Genomic DNA, 24,084 nt, shown 5'->3' on the forward strand with positions numbered 1-24,084 from the left:
AAAGAAAAGAAAAAAAAAGAAAAGAGAAGAGAAGAGAAGAGAAAAAAAGAAAAAGGAAAAGAAAAGAGGAAAGAAAGGAAGGGAGGGAGGAAGGGGAAACAAAGGAAGAAAGAAAGGAAAACACGTGATACAAAAACTGCATGCTTCTATTTCTTTAGCTAGGAAAAAAAAACTTTAATTAGACTTCTTCGCCCAGCTGAGAAAGCTTTCTTAGGCTTAACGTTCAAGATATGCTGAAGTCCTCAACATCACTCTCAACTTGACCCTAATCATTATCATATTACTGTCAATTAGCCTAGCTTCTTACTGGCTGCTCTTCTTTGTAACCTTACCACACCCAACTCTTCTCTGACTTGCTTTGGAATAATTTCTGTAGTTGCATCAGTGATAATCTCTAAGGAATTTCCATCATGTCAGAGAACAGTTTCCCGATATCCTCAATGGTAAGTGGGGACAGATGCTAAAAATTCCATTTTTTTTTTTTTTTTTTTAAGTAAGAAAATTGAATCTGAAAGCTGTTAGGTGACTTGACAGAGAGAAATCTATGACTCAATGGGAGATGTGGTTTGGGGAAACTAAATTTTATAGCTGCCACTCAAAGTTCCTGTCTAATTGAATTAATTTCAAAAGTTAAAAAATACAAATACTTAAAATGCAAAAGAAAGAAAGAAAGAAAGAAAGAAAGAAAGAAAGAAAGAAGAAAGAAAGAAAACTCCTGGAAAATAACATTGTATTCCAGGAGAAACTGATAGCAAGTATTTACATTTACAGAAGAATGGTTGTCACATTGGAAACACATTTAAATGAAAATGGTTTAAGATTTGTAGAGGAATGGTAGGAACGAATGAATGAATTCTTGAATCTTTAATCCAATTTGGTGTGATAGGCTTCTTAGATTCATGGGACAGGGACCAGCCCTAAGAACACTGTCAAGTAATGGGGTTGTTTGGGGGGCACCTAAACCCTCAAGTCCCTTGCCTTCATTCCTATACTACTAGGCCTTGCTTCTTTCCACTTGCCTCTCTATAAAATTTGATTTGCAAGAAAAGAACCAAAGATTTGAATATACCTATTTCTGAAAAGGCATATTATACACTAGATTAAGTAATTTGGGGTTTCTCTCTGCCATCTATAGTATTCTGATTTCATGATATTCAATGCTCTTTTCCATTTAACAGAAGATAATTCATTCAGTCAAAGGAATTAATATCTAATTATAGAATTTCAGGCCTGAGTGATTCAGGTGGAAGGAGCTTTATTAAGGACAGAAGAACCTTCCTTGCATTGCTAGAGTGATACCGTGTTGGTTGGTACTCGGCTTCTTTTGCCTACTCATGAAGCCAGCCTTAGTTTTAGGTCTAGTTCAACTAGACTTCATACTCAATTACACCTCTCTCCACCTAACTGCTTTTGCCCCCTACCTCTAAGAAAATTGCTGGCTTGCCTGTCTGACATGATAAAATTTAAGATGAGAAATTTTAAGGAACTAAAAGACTTAAAACAGCAGTGGTAGTTAGAAAACAAAATGGATCAATACTTGTGGACCCAGCCTTTCCCATCAGATGGGGTCTACGCATTCCTATGGAGAGATCATATAATGAAATGCCATGAAAATTTTTAGAAGACCGTAATAGCAATCCTAACTCCTATAGTCAAAGACCAGCAGGGGTTTTCAGGAATTCAACATCTTGAGGAGTAATCTGAGTTAAATAATCGGCTATTAAGTAAAAATTTTAGAAGAGATGCAAATGAAGGGTAATGAACAATAAACATTGGGCCTACAGTAAAAATATAAGTTCGTAAAACAGGCCGTAGCCAACTGACGCATGAACATCGGAAACAGAAGAGAAAAACTGATACAGAATAAGTGGTAGTAACTATAAACTAAACGCATGTCTAATTTTCAAGTCTGTTACCGAGTTATAGTGCTAAAGATGTTTTGTTCCTGTTCCCTAACTCCTACTCCAGTTCTTTGAAATTTCTCTGAGAGATAAACATTTTTCTGCAGATAATCTCCTATTATCATTAGTTTGTTTGGTTTGATTCTCCTGAAACAGCTGCCTCTTCCTGAAAGTTCTGTTTTTGGAAGAAAATACTTGCCTCACAATGAACTTAGATATAGTTATTTTCCCAGGTTTCCTTGATCTAGGTTTCCCAGAGGGAAAATTTCTTTTTGAGGTGAAAATAAAACTTATTATGTATATGGGGCCAAAGATAATTGTGCTAAAATTACTCTTATCTAGATTTACCCCAAATGTGCTGGTAAATTATATTGAAGTATGAGAAAAATGCAAAAGGCATGTTCTAAAGTTCCATTTAAGGAAATTGAGTTAGACAGTATTTCCAAACACTAATGGAAGATATAAAAATTAGACGCTGCTGAAAATGACAAAGCAAATAAGTTAAAAATAGAAAATCAGGTTATTTTTCTAATCATCTTGAGCAAAATGCCAAAGGAAGCCAACATCCTAAAGGACAAAATGTAAATTTTTCTGATTTTTTCTAATTTTCTAATTTTTTCTGATTTTTTCCAGGAATACAGGCATGTGCTTTTCTATTGCCACTTGCTCTTTTTGCATATGGTCATGATAGAAAAAGACAAATGTGGAATTTTTTTAAGCAGAAAATAATTCATTTTATTAGCATATGAGTAATAGTGATTAGTAATACTGAAGAGAGGGTCGGAATATCATTCAGGAAATCATTCAAGAAACAGGCACGCATGATGTATATTATTCCTGAAAGAGCCTTCTTACGATCTTGAAAGACTAAATAATTTGAAGATTTGTTGGAAGCAAGGTAAGCATTAAAGCTGGTAAGCCAGAAGGGCCATTCCACCCAAAATAGAATCAAATGGGTGATGAAACGAGGTTGATAAACACTAAAACTGAACGTATGCATTGCAACTTAAATCAATTTTGGGGTGTAGCCTTTGGAATCAGACATTACTTTATGGCACATCTCATATTCCGTGGAGTTCCTTTTTAGTGATTTCTTCAGGATTAAAACCCTCAGGTTTGCCTTCAAAGGGATGGGGTATCTTAAAATGAAGCTTTTTCTATAATGAAATCCCATTAATGTAGGCCCAAGATGAACATGTCATAAGCTCAAAGTTTGCTCATGTATATATTTCAAGCTGGTTGCAAGAGCCCAGGGCATGTGAGAAACATAACTATATTCTACTTAGGAAGTCATTTTCTCCTTTTGAGTCCACTTAGCTGGTATGTCTACTTCTCCCATAAAGCGAGGGAGATTTTTGTTTGATGACAAATAACACAGTAGAAAGATGATGATAGAAAGATGGAGAACCCCAGCGCCACCCTATGAGATAATTAAAAGATTCAGCATTACCCACCGCAGGTAAATTAGCCTAAAACTGATGTGAACTGTAAGTGGGGGAACTGAGGTTCTCAGACAGGGTCCTGCTGGTACCTCTGCTGTGTTAATGTTTAAAATCCATAGCAAACAAGAACAAATGCAAGAGAAGTTGCAAATTCTAGCAAGTATGTTCACGGACCTTTTCTCTTTGTAACACTCTCTGGTCTCTTTTGGCCCATGATTGAATAAGGCAACAAGTTCATAGCACCGGATTCCTCAGTTCCCCATGTGTTTATACTGCTCACGGAAGAGATGCCTCCAACATCCTTCTGCACCTCTGATACACACAGAGCCCACCTTTCCAGGGGGGAGGATGTAAATTATATTTATGGTGAGTTGAATGAGGAGAAAGGGTAGGCTATTTAAGTATTTCATAAACATTTCTCTCCTCCCTTCTCACCTTCTCTCATATAGGCCCTCTGGGTACCGGTTTCAGAGTGACAAATCAGAAGGGCGGTCAGGGAAGCACCCGCTCTACAAGCAAGGCCTGTGATCCAGTGGAGAGAAAACAAGATGCTTTGGCTGCCGTATAGGGGGTAACTACACACTCAGCAGCCATCCAAACAGACTTGTAGATGAACACGGACACTTAAACTGTTCCTAGTGCGTGGAAAATATCAAATTATACTCTATTTTTCATAACACTTCATTTAATATTTTACATAACTGTAAATTTTACATGACTGCCCATAGGAGCTTTTCCACATCAGACATTATGTGGAAAAATCTCTATTTTACATAACTGATCCTAGGCGTTTTTCCACATAAGACCTTTTTCTATGTGTCAATAATCACAGTGATATGTGACACAGGACTGGAAGACTAACACATTCATATGCAAAAAAAAAAATATCAAGCACTGCATTATTCTTAAAACAATTACTTCTGCGGGCGCCCCGGTGGCTCAGCAGTTGAGTGTCTGACTTGAGCTCAGGTCATGATCTCCCAGTTCGTGAGATTGAGCCCCACATTGGGCTCACTGCCGTCAGCAAGGAGCCTGCTTTGGATCCTCTGTCCCCTTCTCTCTCTGCCCCTCCCCTGCTTGCACTCTCTCACTCTCTCAAAAATAAATAAAACATTAAAAAAAAAAAACCCAATTATATTTGACTTAATTTAAATGTACAAACAAAACATGCAATGATAGCTCTCACATTTTAAGGCCCCAAGAATAACCACCAGATAATTAAGCCCAAAATACTACTTAGAGGCAAAGTAGTTGGTATGATAGTTATGGAGAGTTACAGGGAGGGCCACTGCAGAATCGTTCTTGAGCACATTCCCATATGTGTAGATTGATTCTGCTTCTCTCCAATGCCAATTAGTCATTCGGGACGGGGGACCCAGAGGAGACAGCAGCTGGGCAAGGGGCCATTCGATGTCTCCCAAGCTGAAAGTTAAAATAGGAGTATCTTCCCACAATCACATGGCAGTTTTGGTTTTTTTTTTTTTTTTTTAATTTTTTTTTTTTTTCAACGTTTATTTATTTTTGGGACAGAGAGAGACAGAGCATGAATGGGGGAGGGGCAGAGAGAGAGGGAGACACAGAATCGGAAACAGGCTCCAGGCTCTGAGCCATCAGCCCAGAGCCCGACGCGGGGCTCGAACTCACGGACCGCGAGATCGTGACCTGGCTGAAGTCGGACGCTTAACCGACTGCGCCACCCAGGCGCCCCAAAGCAGTTTTGGTTTTTATAAGAGAAAGATGAAATCGAAAAGTTTGAAATTTATGTAAAAGTCCAATTTGTGAAAATGAAAACAGTTCAGTGTGTTTTAGAAACTTTCTGGATTTGCAATGAGCTCATTCTAGATAATGTCAAAATGTCCTTGTAAAAAAGGAAGACATCGCTGTTTTTTCCTTGTTTTGTATGAAAAACATCACTGTGAATTTGAAAAATAAAACGTACTTTAAGGAAGAAATTAGAAGAGGACCTTTTTGTTTCTGTTTTGCATAATATGTAATGTTTATATAACATATAAAACAGTGAGTTTGGCTGTGCGATTGCCTAGTGCACTACAGTCAAGCTTTTTCAACCCAATATAATTGGATACCTATTCTTATTCGCAAAATCGAAACCGCGTAAGTTCTATTTCTCTTGATGAACACAGAATTGGGTTCATCATCTGGGGTTGCCTCAAACAACTCTACAGTTTAGTTATAACTTAATTATAGACCTGGGGTAGGGGTGGGGATAGAAAGTCATAGAGTTAATACCAATATATTTCTAAGGCTGTAAATTTACTTAAATAACAAGAAACGACTGATGCTACAAAAATAAAAATCTTATAGCAATGCTAAATTGCAAATTATCACAGAAGTCATATTTTTAGGAATTAAACTTTGAAGGTTAAGTTTGTTATCTGTTAGGTGTAACGTAGGTGAATTCCTGTGTCTAGAGGACCTTGAGGTTTTGAACTTCCTGGTCCTTAAGAAGAAAAAACAAAACAAAAAAACCCAGAAAACAAACAAAACTTTTCCTTGGAAAGAACATAAATTAAGATCCAAAATATGTATTATTTAATGCTTTGCTTTATTAATATGTATATCGAATACTATGCCACGTTTGTGCTAAAATGCCATTTGAAATCAGTATTAAAATGATTATAGAAAAAGAATACTTCTAAGCCCTAAGGGTGTAATGATACAGATAATTAATGTATTTCTGAGACACTGCTATGACCCACCTAGTCTTTATTCTTCTGTATACGTTCAGGTTGACTCACTTCCTGGTTCTTAATTATAGCCAGTAAAATATATATTTCAAATCACGTAAAGGTTTCACTTCCTGAAATGAAAAGAGACCCAGATGTACCCCGTCCTTGGTCACCTGTGACCGGCTGCCTAATAGTAACTTATTAATTAGTCTGACTCTCCTGGAAAGGACTTACTGTTTGAATTTTGTGGAAATCCAGGCAAGGAGGATGGACCATTCATTCCAGGGAGCAGAACCGGAGGGAGGCCGGGGAGTCCTGGGTAGGCCGCCGGCAGACCGATGCCATGGAGGGAGCCGCTGTCCATCATGCCTGGCTGCTGCACCGCTAAGCCCAGCACATCTGAAGCTTTCTTGATACGATCAAGTTCTTGCTGTGCCATCAGCTGTCGAACGGTGGTCGGAGCCAAGTAATCTTTCTCCCTATCGAGCTGGCTCCCCACGGTCTCCCTCACTTTTGAAATGTGCTGTTTGGAGAAAATATGATCTCTGATGGACAAGCGGGCAGAGTACTTCACCCCGCAGAGGGTACATTCCGGTTTGGTGCCTTCTGTTCCACTTTGATTAATCATGAAAGGCTTCCCTATGTTAATTTTAAACTTCTTTTCCTTTGCCCTTGCATTTTGGAACCACACCTGGACCACGCGTTTGGGCAGGCCAATCTCATTGCCTAACATCTCACATTCTTGCATGGTGGGAGTTCGGTAGTCACTGAAGCAAGCCTTGAGAACCTTGAGTTGAAGATTGCTCATTTGGGTTCTGAAACGCTTGTGACCTGGTCGATCGTTGCTTTTGGATTTAAAAGGATTGCTGGATCCAAAGGGATTCGGTGAACTCGGGTCTGCTATGCTGGATGTTTCGCTGCGGTCGGCATTGTCGTCGGGGTCGTCTGTGATATAAAAGCTTTGGTCGTGGTCGCCGTCCTTATCGTTGAAATGGATGGAGGGACTCGTGAGAGAGAAGAGAAATTTTTCATCGCAGACCTCCGTGGTGGGTGTGGTCGCGGGTTTTGGCAAAGCGTCCAGAGTTTTGGGCTCTTTAGGAGATAAAGCTGGCTTCACATCTCCGGAACTTCCCGTGGTGCTTTCCATCTCAGCGGTGCCCTCGTCGCCGGTGGTGGCGTCACTGATCGCTGTATTAATCGATGAAGTCTCATCAAAATCAGTTTTATTTTGATCATACCCTGCCTCAGCAGGAGGGGCATTTAAATTCTCTACATCCTCAGAACATTCTGCTTTAAAAGAGGAAGGGCTTAGAAGATTCTTCGGCGACAGCTCTGCGGTTTTGCTCACAGGCGTGGACACTGTGGAAGCCAATTCGTTCTCACTTGATAGATCCATTTTAGTTAGCGGCAGAGACGGATAATCAAAATAAATGTATTTCTGAGGGCTCTCTCCCCCATCTTCTGCTGATATCAAAGGGCTTGGTGGCAAGCTGTAACCCGCCTGCTTTCCTTCATTCCAGTGCCGAGAGCGGATGTGGCTTTCTAAGGCTGACTTTGCCTTGAACAGGGCTCGGCAGAAAGGACACCGTTTGTGGGACTGTGCTGGGCCCACTGCCCGGAACTGGCCTTTCCTTTCTCGAGCTCGGGTGTTCTGGAACCAGACTTGCACGACCCGTTTCTTCAGCCCCACTTCACGTGCAATATGATCGAGCATTTTCCTGGTGGGGTTGGAATCCAGCAAGTACTTCTCATAGAGTATTTCCAGTTGTTCCGGGGTGATCGTGGTTCTCAAGCGCTTATCGCGGTGTTGGTCCTCACCGCTGTTCCCTCCCTCCTTTTCACTGCAAGCATTGTCCTCTTTGTCATCCAGTTTCCTTTTCAGGGAAGCAGCGACCGTTGCGGGCGCTGTGGCGTGGGAGGAGCCGGTCTGAGGTGGCATCTGTGCCAGAGAACCGCTCAGCAGCTGTCCGGTCATCAGCGGGTTGTTGGGGTCGAATATCATGTAGGGCATATCCATGGGCCTTTCCAAGAATGGCGAGTGGAGGAATTGGTTTTGAGCAGCAAGGAAGTGCATGTGCTGGTGCTCCTGCCAGAGTTCCAGAGTGGGGAAGGCAACCGTACACTGATCACATTGGTATTGTAGTAACTGTGGAGGTAGACTGTTCTGGAGAGAAGTCATGGAAATCTGCAGTGGGCTGGAAGGGACCGGGGTCTGCGAGGCCGACGGAGGTCTTCCGACGAGTGGGGGTTGTTTCGGTGGCTGTGGCTGTGGCGGAGCTGCCGAGGCCTGGGGTGGGTCTGAGGAGGTTGACGCTGATGGCAGGGCTGGCTTGCTGCCTTGAGAAGGGGGAGAGGGGTCCCTCTGCTTTGGCTTTTCTGTGGGATATTCGGGTTTTGGAGAGGTCTTCTCCAGGTCCGGTTTGGGTGACGGGATCAAGGGGGTGCTCGTCCCGGAGCCAGAGCTCGCTGCAGGGGCAGCGGGGTTTTTGGCCGCGTCCGTCTGACCAGACGCTGTGCAGTGCTTATACACCACTTGATCGGTGGCGTCCATGGAGTCTTCGGTTTGGCTCTCATCTTGGGCATCATCATCTTCATCCTTGTAACACTGCTTCTTCTGATGCGTAATCAAGTCAAAGATCCGGGGGAAAACCACATTGCACTTTTTACACTGGTACTGCATGTTGCTTGTTCGAATATACCGTTCGTTAGTGAGTTCCCTCTTCTCGTTGTCTTTCGTTTCTGCTTGGTTCTCGTAACTCTTGCGTGCTTTCTGACGAGCATTCTGGAACCACACGACAATCACCCGGGTGGGGAGATTGAGAACAGTGGAGAGTTGTTCTATTTCATCATCCTTTGGGTAAGCGTTTGTGTCAAAGAAGTCTTGGAGAACCCTAAGCTGGTAGTCGGTAAATCTCGTTCTAGAAGACCTTTTGCTGAACGACGCATCCGATTTGTAATGTTCTAAAGAGGAGGGCTGTGGATCAATTCGGATATCTTCCAAAACAGTTATGGGAGGGTTACTGAAGTTGTAGGGTGAATCCTTGTTTCGCTGCCGTTCCTTAAAAAGCGTATTTCGAAACCAGTGCTTGATAACTTTTTGAGAGAGGCCCGATTTCTCCGCCATTTCTTGGATCTGCTCTTCACTCGGGGAATTGTTGATGTCGAAGTAAGCCCTCAGGATTTTCAGCTGGTCGTCGGTAATTCTTGTCCGCGGGCGTTTGAACTGAGAATGCCTTAAGAAGTTGGGATCTATTCCGAGCTGCTGTTGGCAAAGCTGAGTGAGATCGGCAGACAGAGTGTCCATCTGGGGCAGCTGCAGGGCGAGCTGGGGAGGGAGTGCCGGGTGCTGCACGGGCTGCATCATAATGGAAGGAAAGAGTGGAAGGTCCAGAGAAACGGGCAGCTGGACCTGGGGGGGAGCCGAAGGGGGAGGGGGCGGGGGAGGGGGTGGGGGAGGGGGCGGGGGTGGTGGCGGAGGGGGCGTGGGTGGTGGTGCTTGCAGAGGAGTGGAAACCGTGCTTGGGAGTTTCACGGGACCCAAGGAAGAAGGCTGCGGAGGAGCTGGAGGCAGAGGAGGCGGGGGAGGGGGAGGAGGTGGCGTTTCGGGTGAGGATGGCGAAATTGGATACAGCTTGTCATAGGCCTCCCGGTACTGACGAGCAAATTTTTCTAGTGCTCCGTATGGAAAAAATTGCCCGTGGACATGTTCTTGGTGACTCTTCAAAATAAGAACATTGGAAAACAACTTGCCACACGTCCCGCATTCCAGTTTGTCAGTGTTTTCCCCTTCACCACTTTTGCCCTTCTTCTGTACCTTCTGCCTGTTTTCGTTGTACTGGATGACCAGTTCAAAACCAAAGTTTTCCAATAAAGCCTTGGCTGCATTTCCTCTGGCCCCCGAAGCTATTCGGGGCGGCGGGATGCAGGGTTCCGAGGACTTTTGCTTCTTGAGGTCTTTGCCTTCTTTGAGTCCTTCGCCTTCGCTGGAATATTCTTGCTTTGGCTTTTCTTGCTTGTCAGCAATCTCTTCTGCCTCCTTGTAAGACGGCCCGTCCTTCAGGACAGGGCAGTCTGAACTGGCTCCGCTCGTCTGCTCTTGTTTCAATAATTTGCTTGCTGCCTGCTGTTGCTGCTGTTGCTGCTGCTGCTGTTGCTGCTGCTGCTGTTGCTGCTGCTGCTGCTGCTGCTGCTGCTGCTGCTTCTGGGGCTGCAGCTGGGGCTGGCTGGCCTGGTACTGTTGTGCTTGTTGCTGTAGTATTTGCAGCTGAGTTTGGCCAACGTGGTGCTGGGTTTGAATCTGCTGCTTCAGGTCTTCCAGCAAGGATCCAGCCATTCCTGTCATGCCGGGCATGCCAAACGTGGCCGAGCCGGGCAAGCCCAGATCTGGCCCCAAGCTGAACTCCGTCCCAGGGATGTAGAATGGGAAGAGAAACTGAGGCTGCTGAAACTGCAACAGAGCTTCTGGGGTCATAGGGAAATGAGGCAAAAAGGCGGGGTTTAGAAACTGAGGCTGAAAGAACGCGGCCTGCTGTTGTAACTCGTGCTGTAACTGCATCTGGATTTGTGCTGGTGACTGCAGTGGGTGATGGGTAGGCTGGGCAGAGATTAATTCCGGAGTTTGCTTTTTATTTAATTCTTTGGCATCTAAGTGGGCATCTTTGCTGCTTACTGTCGCTAAACTCATGGAATCTAGCATCCCTTGGCCGGGACTGCTGTTGGCCGCCATGCCGTGCCCACCAGCCACGTGGCCGCTCGGCTCCAGCTTGGCAGCCCTCGCCTTCGTCTGGTGGAGCACGGACCTCATATGGATTTCCAGTGTCGAGCTTTGGCTGTACGCAACGTTGCAGATGCTGCACTTATAGGGTTTGTTATCTGTGCTGCTGTTGGTTTCTTGCGGAACAGGACTGGAGGCTTCCTGCAAAACCTTCTTCAGCTTATGCAGATGAGAAACTGAATTATAATGGACCAAGAGAATGTTCTTTTGGGTGAACGACTCTTTACACACTGTACATTTATACGGGCGGGATGGATCCAGGAATTTTTCCATCGTGAAATTTGGCCCTTTTCTAAAAGGTAAGGTCCGCTTTGGTTCGGAGCCCATGTCATCAGGAATAGAGCTACTGTCGCTTCCTACGGGACTTGCCTTCCCTTCGTGGTCCACCTCATACTCTCTCTCCATTTCCTGCTCCAGGGCATGGTCGTCCTGTGCCATAGGTTCGCTCTCCGCCCAAAGTTCACCATTCACGGGCAAGGAGGCATACAGCTGCTGAAGTTCAGCTTCACTCAGCTCGGGGTGGCCTGCTTCCAAGTGTTTTTTTAAAGCCTGGAATGTACGGAAACTACGCTGGCAGAGATTACACATCGTCGCAGCCCGAATCGCGTGATACTGGGAATGTATCTGAAGCTTCTGCATAGTCTTGAAAGCCAGACTGCAGTGGTTACAGCGATACTTATAAACGTGGCGGTCCGACACCGAGAGTGGTTGCCTTTTTTGCTGCTCACTCAGCTGGTCTTGGGGAGCGTCAGGGACTTTCACATCCTTACTGCTATTTTTATTCCAGTCTGACACTTCCATGGGTTCTTTAGTTGGTTTCTGCTCCTCACTCTTTATTTCCACGCTAGCCTTTGAATCGTCAAGACCTGCCGCACTTTTGTCATCCACTGGACTCTCCCCTGTGTAGAAGAAAGCACAAATAGGTCGCTTACCGGAAGAAAGCCTACTGCTTAAATGCCAGTAAATATCGTTAGGTGGGAACCTCTAAAGATTTCCGCTTAGTTGATTCTTTGAAGAAATATTTACTGAGCAACTACTATGTGCCAAGCACTGTGCTTGGTGCTGGGCATGAACAAGAAATCACCCCCGACCTCAGGGAATTTCAGGAGAGGAAAAAAGGCAAGGCAAAGGTAATTACAGTATGCTGCAATCGGCATGATATCAAGGGCCGTAACCTCAGTGTTCAGGAATTAGGACACACAGACTATTCTTGGTCATCGACACTTAAGTCCCCCGAGGGCAGTAACAGATGAACAGATAGATCCAAAATATGCCTTGGAAAATGTTACTCTTGGAAACACCACAGTTTTTTCCCTCTATGCTTAAAAACAAACAAACAAACAAACAAACAAACAAAAACCTTTGATAGTAACAATCCTGGATCATCCCCACAAATGCATGCCCCTAGATCTTGCTCCCAGGCTGGCGTACCTGAATATTTCCCAGATGCCTCAGCTGTGATGGCTGCAGATGTGTCCCGCTCCGATTTCTCAGAGGCAGCTGCTGGCAGTAGCAAACTGTTCGGCATCATCACATCAGGCACAGGCACCTGTGAGAACCACAGGTGTTCATGTCAAATGTAGCCCAGAAATCAGACTCCATCACATCTGCATTTGGCAGGAGCATAACCCACTTGACATTTTTCCAAACGAAAGCGGGGACATTTTGTGGATCTTACAGGCCAAGGCTATCTCTTTGAATTTTAGATCAATGGTGTTGCGATGCTGTATTCTTCTTTTATTTTTTAAACTACGGTTTGAAGGTTTTTGTAGGTCTGTTGTTTTAAAATGATAACCAAGAAATTTTGAAACTCCGCATGCCCACATGAGTCATTTGGTTAACATAACAGATAAAAAGTAAGACGGTAAAATACACTACTGAAGGGGCGCCTGGGTGGCTCAGTCAGTTAAGCGTCCAGCTTCTGCTCAGGTCATGATCTCACGGTCTGTGAGTTCGAGCCCCGCATCGGGCTCCGTGCTGACAGCTCAGAGCCTGGAGCCTGCTTCGGATTCTGTGTCTCCCTCTCTTTCTCCCCTTCCCTTGCTCGCTCTCAGTCTTTCTCTCTCAAAAATAAATATTTTTTTAAAATTTTAAAAATTTGCTACTGAATATGCTATGCCTTATATCATTTTTTTTTTTTCCTCCAGAAGCAAAAGAGAGAACAAATGGGCCTTGGTTGTGATTTCCATAACACAGTCTGTAAGAGAGCTTTAAGTGGGCAGAAAAAATAAATTCCTCAACCAACAATTACAGATTTTGCACTGAGACTTTTGCAGAGAACATGTCACACGTGCATCAACATGCGGTATCCTTACTGTCATAAGCAGCTTCTCCACACAATCCGGAGACACACTGTGCAAATGCGTCAGATGCAGCTGGAGGTGCATTTTGTTGCTGAGGACGTCCTGACAGAGCGGACAGCAGATGACCGGCTGCACCGAGTGCTGTGACAGGACATGCATCTGGATACGACTTTGGTCCCTACTATTGTAGTTGCAATAAGGACACTGAAAGAACTGGAGAATATGGAATAAACATGGCCGCTGTTAGTTGACGCCCTCGGATGACTTCAGAACATTAGAAGTAACACCAAGAGTTCGTTATGCTGCTGATCACAATATCTACATACGCTTCAACAGCATGAAATCGTGTGGGGCTCTATAGCCATCAGGAGCAACAACAACAACAGCAATAACAGTAACAACGATAATAATAATAATAGTCAACAACAACAACAGTAACAACGATAGTAATAATAATAAAAAGGTTTACACAGCAAAGGGAAGAAACGTATCTACCTGCTCGTGACAGAATTTGTTGTCCTCTGCAGGTTTTGATCTTTTTGTCGCAACATCCTCTTCTTTCGCCAGCAGGAGGGGCTGGGTCCCCCCTCCCACACTGACTTTTAGCTCCTTTTCTGGTGTGATTATTCCTGATGCCCAAAAAAAGAATAGAACACCTCAATTTTAAAAGACTAACAATATCAAATTCTGAAAAATTACATGTTTTTCAAATAGCTCTGACTCTAAATCCACTGAATCCTTAAAATGACTGAACAAACACTTTTAAATGATGGTAATCTCAAAAGGCAAAAAGCACACTTCTTTTTATCTACTAAGTGGACTTTATAAATATATTTTAAAATGTACTTCTGTCTCTTGTTTAGATAACCCTAGGTGACCTTGAAAGATTCATCCAGAACACATGCTCTCTGGTGTCTCAGGATGCCTTTATCACATTAAAACTAATCTACTCCCATTCACAAATGCTAACTTGGAAAATAGTTCCTTTGACTAACATTTAATTACTTATCTTTTTTCTAAAATCCTTGGACACTGAAAACATTTCAAAATACTGAGAAGAACTGACTAGTTATAATTCAGAAACTAAGCTAATATTATTACGTGGTGTGTACAGGATTTAAAAATTACATATCTGTCGCTGCTTTTTGCGATTTACGTTTCACTTCAGATGTTTCAGCAGTTGGCCGTAAACATAACATTATGGCCCGGATCTCAAGAAGACAATTGTTTTATGAGGTTAATCCGAATATTCGGTGTTAAAGATGGTTTAGAATTTTGCCTAGATGAACAATGTAATGTGCAGGGGCTTCACACACATCAAAGAAAAGAGTGCAATTCTAATTTCCCAATCTAACAGAAAATTCTTTCCAGCATCAATTTTCCCGATAATCTCCTCTGTGAGGCTGGATATTACAGCGACATTGGGTAGGCATGTCACATACATCTCACGACAAACACAAAACCTCATTTACCATCCATTCCAATCTCATCATAGCGCGGCATCATCTGACCTTTTTTCTGCTGTTTATTATGAGTATTTCTAATTTTAACTTTCAATTTTCACCATCTTCCAGTCAATTTGCAACTAAATTATTTCCAGGGTGAGGACACTATCACTGGACAACTGGGTGCAAATACATCTTGAAATGCAATGAAGCTAAACCATTGATTGCTATCAGACCCCGCGTAAATATAGAGTCTAGGCGTAATCTGATTGTATGCTGTGCATGAAGATTTATCTTGATTTTTTTTCAATCCACATACGGTTCATATAAATGAACAAATTGCACCTTATTGCAAAATAACCCAGTTTTAATTTAAAAATAAGGTCAAGGATGTTATGGAAACAAAGTAAAAATGAACCAAAAAATACGTTCTTTTTCTAACCTGAATAGAGATGCGTGTTTTTTTACCATGTACATTTTAGGAATTTCACATTCAGAAAGAAATTTAAAAGTAAGGTGACTCTGAAGAGACCAAAATTAAAAAAACAGAAGTTAAATGACACGACGACAATAATTTTATTCCCTCGAGGTTTGTGGTAGGTACAGAAATAGCACTATGTTTCAACAAATTACACTGCTATTGATTTCTGGATTTACAAACATTAGATTTTATTTGAATTAGTTCATTTGTCCTGTATATACATATGCCTTGGAGAAATTTAGATTCTTTGTAAATATTTGAAAAAAATGATTTATCATATTTGTATTCGAATGAACTTAAATTTGAGACTGACTGAAGAATTTCATTCCATTGATTAAACAATACCCAAGTACTTGATATCCAAAAGTTAGGTCAAAAACAGGAATGTTTATCTCAGAATTAATTCTGGCATCAAAAAATATGTTTTTCCTTCTCAAAACAGCCTTTTTGCTATTGTTTTAAAAGTGTGAAAAATAACATTAGGAAGACACTATGCTATATAGTATCTCGCAAATAAAACTTACTCCCTATGGTGTCAGATCAAGTTCTATAAAATGATTGTCATTTAAATCAGCAAATGTCTACCAGTTGCTTTCTCCTGTGGAAATGAAAAGAGTTTTCTTAAAGAGTTCCTTATTAATGAGTAAGAATACATTCCCTTAAAAAGAGTAATACTATGTCATATTCCCTTATCATTCTTTTGTGTACGTGGTAGAATTAGACATGACCAAATAATAAGTTGGTCCAATTCCCTATGCTATTAAAAACTGTCACACGCCAGTTAAAAGATAATCTCCATGACTCTGGTTGCTTGCGGGCCCTATGGAACATCAGCTATAGAATAAACCTCCCATAAACTTCTAAATCTATTAAATTTATAGCTATGGCCTTATTTTCATAAGCTTATATATTCTAATGTTAGTACTATAAAGGATCAAAAATATTGCTTTCATGGTTTGAAACATTTTACTAAGTAAATTTTACAATTTACTACATTTGCTATAGGTTGGTGAAAATATTTGGTATAAATAATCCATGTTCTTATTTTTACCTTATTAATATTCATCAACAATATATTATACTGTTAATATTCATCAACAGTATATTCTACTGTTTTTTAATTTAGTAACATACCGTGTTGTAGCAAGGAAGCAAAGAGTTAAATTTTAGGGCCATTACTTCATAGCCATTGCTGTCACTGTTGGCTATAGTATTTCACCCAATATATGTGTCAGCTTCCATATTTTTTGGCTAATTAACTTAGTTAATTAAACCATGATCTTAATGTAAGTTAGGAGCTTCCTAAAGACCATCTTATTTTAAATTAAAAAGAAGTTATAAATAAAGGCTGCCTCCCCCCATTTACAGCCAAGCACCCCAGAGATAGATGCCATTGATAAGAAGAAGAAGAGAAAACTGAGATGTAATAGCATAACAAGAACAGACTCTTGAGGATAAGGGAGGTCATCAAGATTATTTGCAAAGATGATGGAAGTTACATTTTATGCACACATGCCTTTTCTACTCAAAGGGGTGCTATCTCAGGTATTATGGCCTCCGTGATAAATTGTAGGGCATCAACTCTGGGATCTTTTTCTGAATTGTCTTATCCTAGAAATATATTAAACAAGGGCCTGCCAATTTTGGAGGGTTTTGATTAAGTTTTGTGATTACTCATAGTTTATGTCCGCAACTTTATTTGAACTAAGCGCTGTTTGTTACCCGAGACAAAATTTTGAAATGAGATCACAATTCATTTTTCTTGTTATTAAGGACATCCCAATATTCTCAAAAAACAATGCCATTTTAATGCATTTTAAACTAAAAAATGAAATCTAATTACAAATAAGTACTGCCAAATAGATGAGCCAATGATTATCTGTCAGTTATGGGATTATTTAGCTTGCATGAGATGGCTAATATAAAAATGACATAATTCATTTTGATCCAGATGCTGCCTACTTAATAATTTTCAATCCCTAAAATACGGAAGGTTGTAAAGTGGTTTATACTCATAATAAGTGAGGAAAATCCAATAGCATATATGTACTCAAAAACAAATCTGGAAAAAAACCAATAAAACAAAAAACTGAGTAATTATCTATCAATCAATGTATTTGATAAAGTTTGACTGTTATAAAACTTGAATATAACAAAAGATGTTATTCAACTACAAATAATTCTAAATTATAATTACTGGTACAGTATTCTTTCTAATGAGGCCGGAATGAAAGGATAATTTTAATTGCAATAATGAAGGTTAATTTCCATCCTTCCTCATGTTTACTCCCTTATTAAAAAGTGGTCCCCTTAGCCATGGCAGAGACATATTACATTTTCAATGCAAATGTATTAATCTGGATAAACTCTATATTAATTCTTGTACTGCACAGAGCTATAATTTGGATTATAATTAATCTAAAGTGGCACTAGATTTAAATGACAATATAAATGAGGCATTATGAGGCTTTTCTATTATGAATGAATATTCAACAAATATAACTTGCATATTGCCAAGTCTCATCTTGAAAGCCCCAGTCCTAGAGATTAATGTCAGCAACACAGCACAACAGCTTACACAAACATGGTCTTCTTAACATGTGGTGATTCCATCCTGTCTAAAAATTTCTGTGTTAAAGTGGGGCCACACTGTTTTCCCATCTAACATTTTAAGATAGTGATTAATGTATAAGTTTGCTGGTATTTTTTAACAATTATCACCGGCATAAGGGAACAAGCCAATAGAGACGTTATTCAATCATTAGAAATATCATAAGGAAAAACCCATGTAATAACATTTTCACTTAATCAGATTCAACTTAAAAAGTGGAAAACTTTGTTGAAAGTTCACGTTAGTTGTCAGTTACAAGAACCGTCTTGACGTCTAGGAGGTTTTGAGGCTAAATATTTGCATGGTAGTAATTGCTAATAGTTGGTGCTTAAATTCCACCTTCATCTCTACAGATACACCTGGGGAGGAATTTCTGCAGGAAAAAAAAAATAGTTTTAAACAACTAACATTATGCAACGTTCTGTATTCTCTCAGAAGCTGAAGCCCTGTCTAGATGGTACAATTAGGCGCTCAAGAAAAGACAATAACTCATCAGGCCATTAGGGAGTGATTGAGTCCATTATTTATACAGAGTAGTAAACTGCTGGTGGAGATACAGCCCCTGCATCTGTGGTATATTCCAAATAAGACTCCTCCCTTGATGGTGAGCTTGGATGTGTTTTCAAGAGATTCCCAGAATCCCTCCTTTGGAAGGCATGAGATATTTACAGCCAAGCATAATGTCGTATGCCTAAGTATTACATGAGCATTTAACAAACACTAATATGCTATCTGTGTATTTCACACATTCTTTTAAAGAATGGGAGGGATATGCTTTGCAATGTCTTTGAGGATGACTGTGAGAAGGACTCCAGTGAGCACGGACAGAGGCCTGCCGTCCCTGAAGTAGTCAAGCAGTTAGCCTTGATGAGGTCCATCCTTGGACTACCTTGCTATTTCCAATTATTTTCAAATGAGGTTTGGATGGCACTACCCTTGACCTTAACTGATCACGAGGTATTTCAAACCCCTTGTCAGTAACCTCAGGAGCCAGCTTACTAATATACAGCTATGGCACCTTTTTTACATTGCTTTAGGCTCAATACCAACCTTAGATCCTCTTTGTTTAAATTAAATTAGGATCATATGTTAGCCACCGCATCCTAGACGCAAATTTAAGTGGTGCTTTCCCACTGGACTCCTGAGAGAGATTCAGCATTGAACGACGTGGGGTAAGAAGCAGAGAGGCCCTTCCAATAATTTTTGAAGGGAATGCAAAACTTAGATATGCAAAGACCGAATGACAAATATGGGATAATTCAGATTGAAACAAACTTGCACGTAAAAATGATATCTTTTGCACAACCCAATGTCTTCATAGTGAAAACAAGCTTCTTTATATATGCAGCTGTCACTGGAATTCAAGGAAAAGATAGATGAGTACCTGAAACTAATAGGCTTGAACCCGTTTCAGCACTTCTTCTGCTTCAATGAGTCCAACATAATAAAACTAGGTATAGCGTGCAGCAAAAGTAGCCAATGTAATATTCATTGCGACCATAGATTTCCATCTCATACATACAAAGCATGGATGAAGTCATATATTTGCCAAATCAAACACAGAAAAAGCCTTAGGTATCCACACCAGATGCTGGCCTAGGGTTTGTTTGTGCACAAGTAAATGTCATGACACGAAGGTTTGTTTTCAAAGACAGTAGCTTTCATTACTGGGATTTGTCTATTCTAGAAGATCAAAATTACCCAGCACCTAATCCCTTTTCAATGATATTTCCTCTTTCTTAGGCTGAATCATCTGTAAACTTTTCCACTGGATTTTGTTTGAAATGCCTCAAATAGATGCCCTTAAAAAGAGCAAATTCCTGAGTGTAGGTTGTAAAAAAGCAAGGAAAAATAACATTTATTTTTAGGGTTACGTGGTTTGGGGGGGGGTGCATGTGACTGAATGAAAAAAATTCAAGTGATATCTAATCCTGTGCTTATGAAAAATTAATATGCCATCAGAGGAATCACAAGTATAGCTAAGATTAATGAAAGGCGCTTAAAAAATTACAAGCACACAAACTGATTTGATTAAAAAATAATCTTGCTGGTCGTCCTGTAATATTCTTCAACTTATCCACATCTATTCTGTCAGATGGTTATGATTAAAAATAGGTCAATGGGAGGCTACTGATAGAAATCACATGCAAAATGCACATGCAATGAATAGTAGTGGGAATGTTCAGACAGTTTAAAATGAATAAAAGCTTTTAATAAGCTTTGGTGGGGGGTGAAGGAAGGGCTGATTGCAGGGAATGGCGGGGGAGGGGGGGAGGGTCAGCGGGGTTGGGGTGGGGGGTGGGGGGGAGAAAGGTGAGGGATGCTAGCATCTTACCAGAATCTTTATTAGAGTTTTTGCCTTCACTGTTGTCTCTCTCACACGTGTCTCTCTCGTCATCCTCTGCCACTGAGGCAGGCTTGCCGGCTCCTTCAGCCTCCTCACTCTGTTCTTCTGTCAAGAAAAACAGACCAGTCAGTAGGATTGAAAACCCCAGAAACGTGCACACTAAAATCAACGTGACCATGGAAAAGCAGTGCTCTTTGTGAATCGTCTGCAGACATTTACTCCGAAAAGAGAAGATAAATTTATTCCAAAGTCTCTGTTAGAACCTGCTGACTGCACCAATGCAAATTTTCATCTAAGGGAACTTCTTTCACACCCATTGAGGAAATGCGCCTGTGCTAAATTAGAATAAGAGAAAGCACTTTAAGTACGGTCCAAGCTAGAAAAGATTTAACAAGAGGTGCACAGCAATTGTGTCCTCGTAACAGTAGAAACTTGTAAACTACAAGCTACATAGGCCTACTGTTTCTGTGGACTTGGACCGATGACAGGACAAATCCAATTCCTGGAAAAAATTCTTGGTGAAATAATGTGATCGTGATGGGTTAAATGTAAGACAGGTGCTACCCCTGTCTTCAGTCCCCAGGCCCCAGGGGAATTTTTTGGAATTTGTCAGAGTAGGATCTCAAAACTTCAGTTACATTGGTGTGTGTGTGTGTGTGTGTGCGCGCGCGTGTGTGCGCGTGTGTGTGTTTCTATAGGGGGAGCTATACAGAGTACAGGACATAAGAAGGTATACTTCTTCTATGACAACCACGTCACCCCACACCTCATTCACGGGTTCACACCAGCTAGATTACATGGAAATCCTCATAGTAACTCAACCCTATTTAATTATTCTGTAAATCTTAGCTATGCTGCTGCTGGTGGATTAATCTGTTTATGCAGTTAGCCTCTATGCTGGGTCTGTGTAGCACTAATCCGTGAAAGGCCCACTGTTCTCTTTCATCCTGCGATCATTTGTCTCTCACTGTGCTGATGTCACATTTTAATGAATTTTTAGCAATCTGAGTAATGCCAGATAACCAGACTCGCAACTCCCCACAGCATGGCATGCTGTTTTCATTGCAGCACAAAAAATAAAAATCATATTCCCCTGTTCAGGTAGGAATTACATAAATTAGGAGAAGAAGGTAAAATGGGATTTGAAGCACCAGGCTGCTCAATTTCATAAAATCTTTAATGACCATATAAATTAACCCTGGAAAGGCAAAAGGTCATCGACACACATTTGCATACACTCTTCTATTTGCTTTTGATAAGCAGAGCTTTTATGCAGAGAACATGATACAATTAACCCTTCAATAACCATACAAAACGCTGCTGCGGACATTTTAAGTGTCAAGCATTAACTGAAAATTACACACTGCATAAAATTTTCATTGCAAATGCTATAGTGATTGAAAGGGGAAATCGTGGCCCTCTCCACACCCCATGTTTTATTAATAACGTTCTGACAGCAGAATGAAATATCCACTGTCATATGTAGCAGCTGAGCACAAAAAAAATGCTATTTAGTGCCTCACCGGCCGGCCCTGCTCTACAACTGTGCGAGCAGGAAACAACAGAAGGGGGCACTTCTGGGCTCAATGGGGAAACTCCAAAAAGCCGAGGGGAAAACAAGGGCATTTAATAAATTTGAAACAAGAATTTGTTTCAACTGTGAGTCCTCAAAGGCACCACACAAATCCATTTATTCCATAGTTGCACTCTGCCACTGCACAAAAGCAGAGCTGAGGTCCGTGGGGGAGGGGGTCAGTCATCTGAGGACTGTGGGGGAAGCTTCCCTTTCAGGCAAATACCTGGGAAATATTTCCTCTAAGAGGGGAGAATCAACACTTCTTAAGGCCCTAGCCTGCTTTCACCCCCCCATCAGCGATAATTACTGATCAAACACAGGCTCCCTCAGCCCAGCAGGGGCCAGCCTGGGTGGGGACCGTGGCCAGTTTGGTTTGGGGGACTGGAAGGCTGAGGTCATGACTGGATGGGGCTGTTTCCCTGCCAAGTGCACACATGTGACATGACATCCAGTGTCAGGCCCTCCACCTACGACAGCCCATGGCAATTACTTTTCAACTCGTCCTGGGGAAGGGATGCAACACTTCTTTGAGTAGATTTACTGGACCTTTCCCCCAGGGCTGGAAAATGAAGTGTCAGAGTGCTACTGAGTGTCCTTATCTTGAGGGGACATAAAATTGTAAGGGCTATCGCAACTCACATTAATAAAACATAGCGTGTCAGGAGAAGAAAACAAAACTTATGAAGGCACTAAAAGACAAAACTACAGTATAATCTGGGTCTCATCGGACGGTTTTCGCAGGGTCTTCTTCATTTTCCAGGATGTGTTTTAAGTGTGAGAGAAATTCCCAGACATGCTCTTCTATACATCACTGTGGTGTCTGACCTCAGCCTGACCCTGGCAACAGTTTGAGAAATCTGAATGCGAACAAAGACTCTGTGTCAGCAGCAGGGAAAGATTGTGGGGTAGACTCTCCCCATCAACTTAATCGCAAACAGCAGTTCTGAGGCCATAACTTGGCCTGACTCTTCCAGGCCACAACTCATAACCTCTAGAGGCGGATTTGCCCGCACTGCCTCTGCTTCTGTGACTTTTTTCCCCTCTCTCTTTTCTGGTTCTTCCTTTGAAGTAGGCAGGCAATTAGCTCTAATGCGCAAGCAATTCAGACCTGTTTTGTGGTTTGGAAGGCGCAAGCTGTTTATTACAGGTAGGCTCTTTGGAGCCATAGAACTTTGCAAATTTCTAATCACGCAAAAAATAATCAAAGGGTGACTTATATACACCATAAAGTTTCATACAAGCCAGAAAAAAAAGAGCCTCACTTTCATTCGTAAAGAGAGCTTTTGAAATAAATTTGACATTCATTCTATAAATAGACTTTAGAGTCAAGAATATTAATGAGGAGAAACAGCTTTCTCTAGGAAAACCGTAGGCTGGATCTGGGGTTAAGGGAAGGAGTGTCTACTTTGTACTTTTCAAGTACCACATTTACCTCAACGGTAAAATGCCGTAAAATATAAGATGCTTGATAGGACACAAAATATGTATATTATATTAATGTATTCATATGTAATACTAATGTATTAAAGGAATGCCTTAAAACGAAGGAAAATTCCATAAAATTCCAATCCATAAAATTCCAAAATAAAGACACTAAGTTATATAAAATTCCAAAATGAAGATGTTATAGCAGTTTTCATTTTCAATAGGTTTCTTCACCAACAGATTACAAATAACAATAATGAAAGTATTATAACATTTCATAACACTGTTGTATTTACAGAACATGTATTTTTAATTAGTGTTTTGCCTTACGGAATATAAAAATACAGTATTTATTCATATGTTAAACTTTATGACATGAATGTACTTAAGTTTAAAATGCATTTGGGTCCTGTAGAACTTTCCAATTTTCTTTTCTTTTCTTTTCTTTTCTTTTCTTTTCTTTTCTTTTCTTTTCTCTTCTCTTCTCTTCTCTTCTCTTCTCTTCTCTTCTCTCCTCTTCTCTTCTCTCCTCTCTTTTCCTTTCCTTTCCTTTCCTTTTTAAACTTATTTACTTTGGGAGAGAGAGAGGGAGAGAGAGAGAGAGAGAGAGAGAGAGAGAGCACACACTGGTGTGTGCGTGAGTGGGGGAGGGGCAGAGAAGAAGAGACGGAATCCCAAGCAGGCTCTGTGCTGTCAGTGCAGAGCCCGACAAGGGGCTCCGTCTCACAAACCATAAGATCATGACCTCAGCCGAAATCAAGAGTTGGGTCCTCCAGGTGCTCCATTCCCAGTTTTCAAATAAGTGATAGTACATTTTTTGTTTTTAAATGTTTCAAAATACTAGGAAGAAGAGAAAATACTACTGTAGTCTTATATTTTTCAAGTGTGTTACAATAACTTCCCCTAGCATTTTTATCATACCTAACATAATGATCTTATAAGTTACTCTACACATACACATAAACTGTATTTCAAAGAAAGAAAAGTTTTTGAATAACTAGCTTAGAATACTTCCATTTGAATAATAAAAAATGACTGGAAAATCACTATTAATTTATTCTATAAAATTATACAATTTCTAAGCAAATCTAT

General features: G+C 41.1%; 1 protein-coding gene across 4 annotated transcripts in view; it reads right to left on the bottom strand.

Moving 5' to 3' along the window:
* The window catches only part of ZFHX4 (zinc finger homeobox 4), a 186,616-nt gene that overhangs the window by 5,559 nt on the left and 156,973 nt on the right, over positions 1 to 24,084 (bottom strand). For 3 of the 4 annotated variants that reach the window (XM_045454830.1, XM_045454827.1, XM_045454828.1), the window contains exons 6-10: positions 19,980 to 20,096; positions 13,603 to 13,736; positions 13,120 to 13,320; positions 12,236 to 12,353; positions 6,265 to 11,703 (exon numbers count right to left, since the gene is read on the bottom strand). In XM_045454830.1, coding sequence (XP_045310786.1) covers positions 6,265 to 11,703; positions 12,236 to 12,353; positions 13,120 to 13,320; positions 13,603 to 13,736; positions 19,980 to 20,096 — 6,009 coding nt within the window. The remainder of the gene's footprint in view (positions 1 to 6,264; positions 11,704 to 12,235; positions 12,354 to 13,119; positions 13,321 to 13,602; positions 13,737 to 19,979; positions 20,097 to 24,084) is intronic. The other variant, XM_045454829.1, reaches the window with a different exon arrangement.

This window comes from Leopardus geoffroyi, chromosome C3, assembly GCF_018350155.1.
Source record: "Leopardus geoffroyi isolate Oge1 chromosome C3, O.geoffroyi_Oge1_pat1.0, whole genome shotgun sequence".
Classification (NCBI taxonomy): Eukaryota; Metazoa; Chordata; class Mammalia; order Carnivora; family Felidae; genus Leopardus; species Leopardus geoffroyi.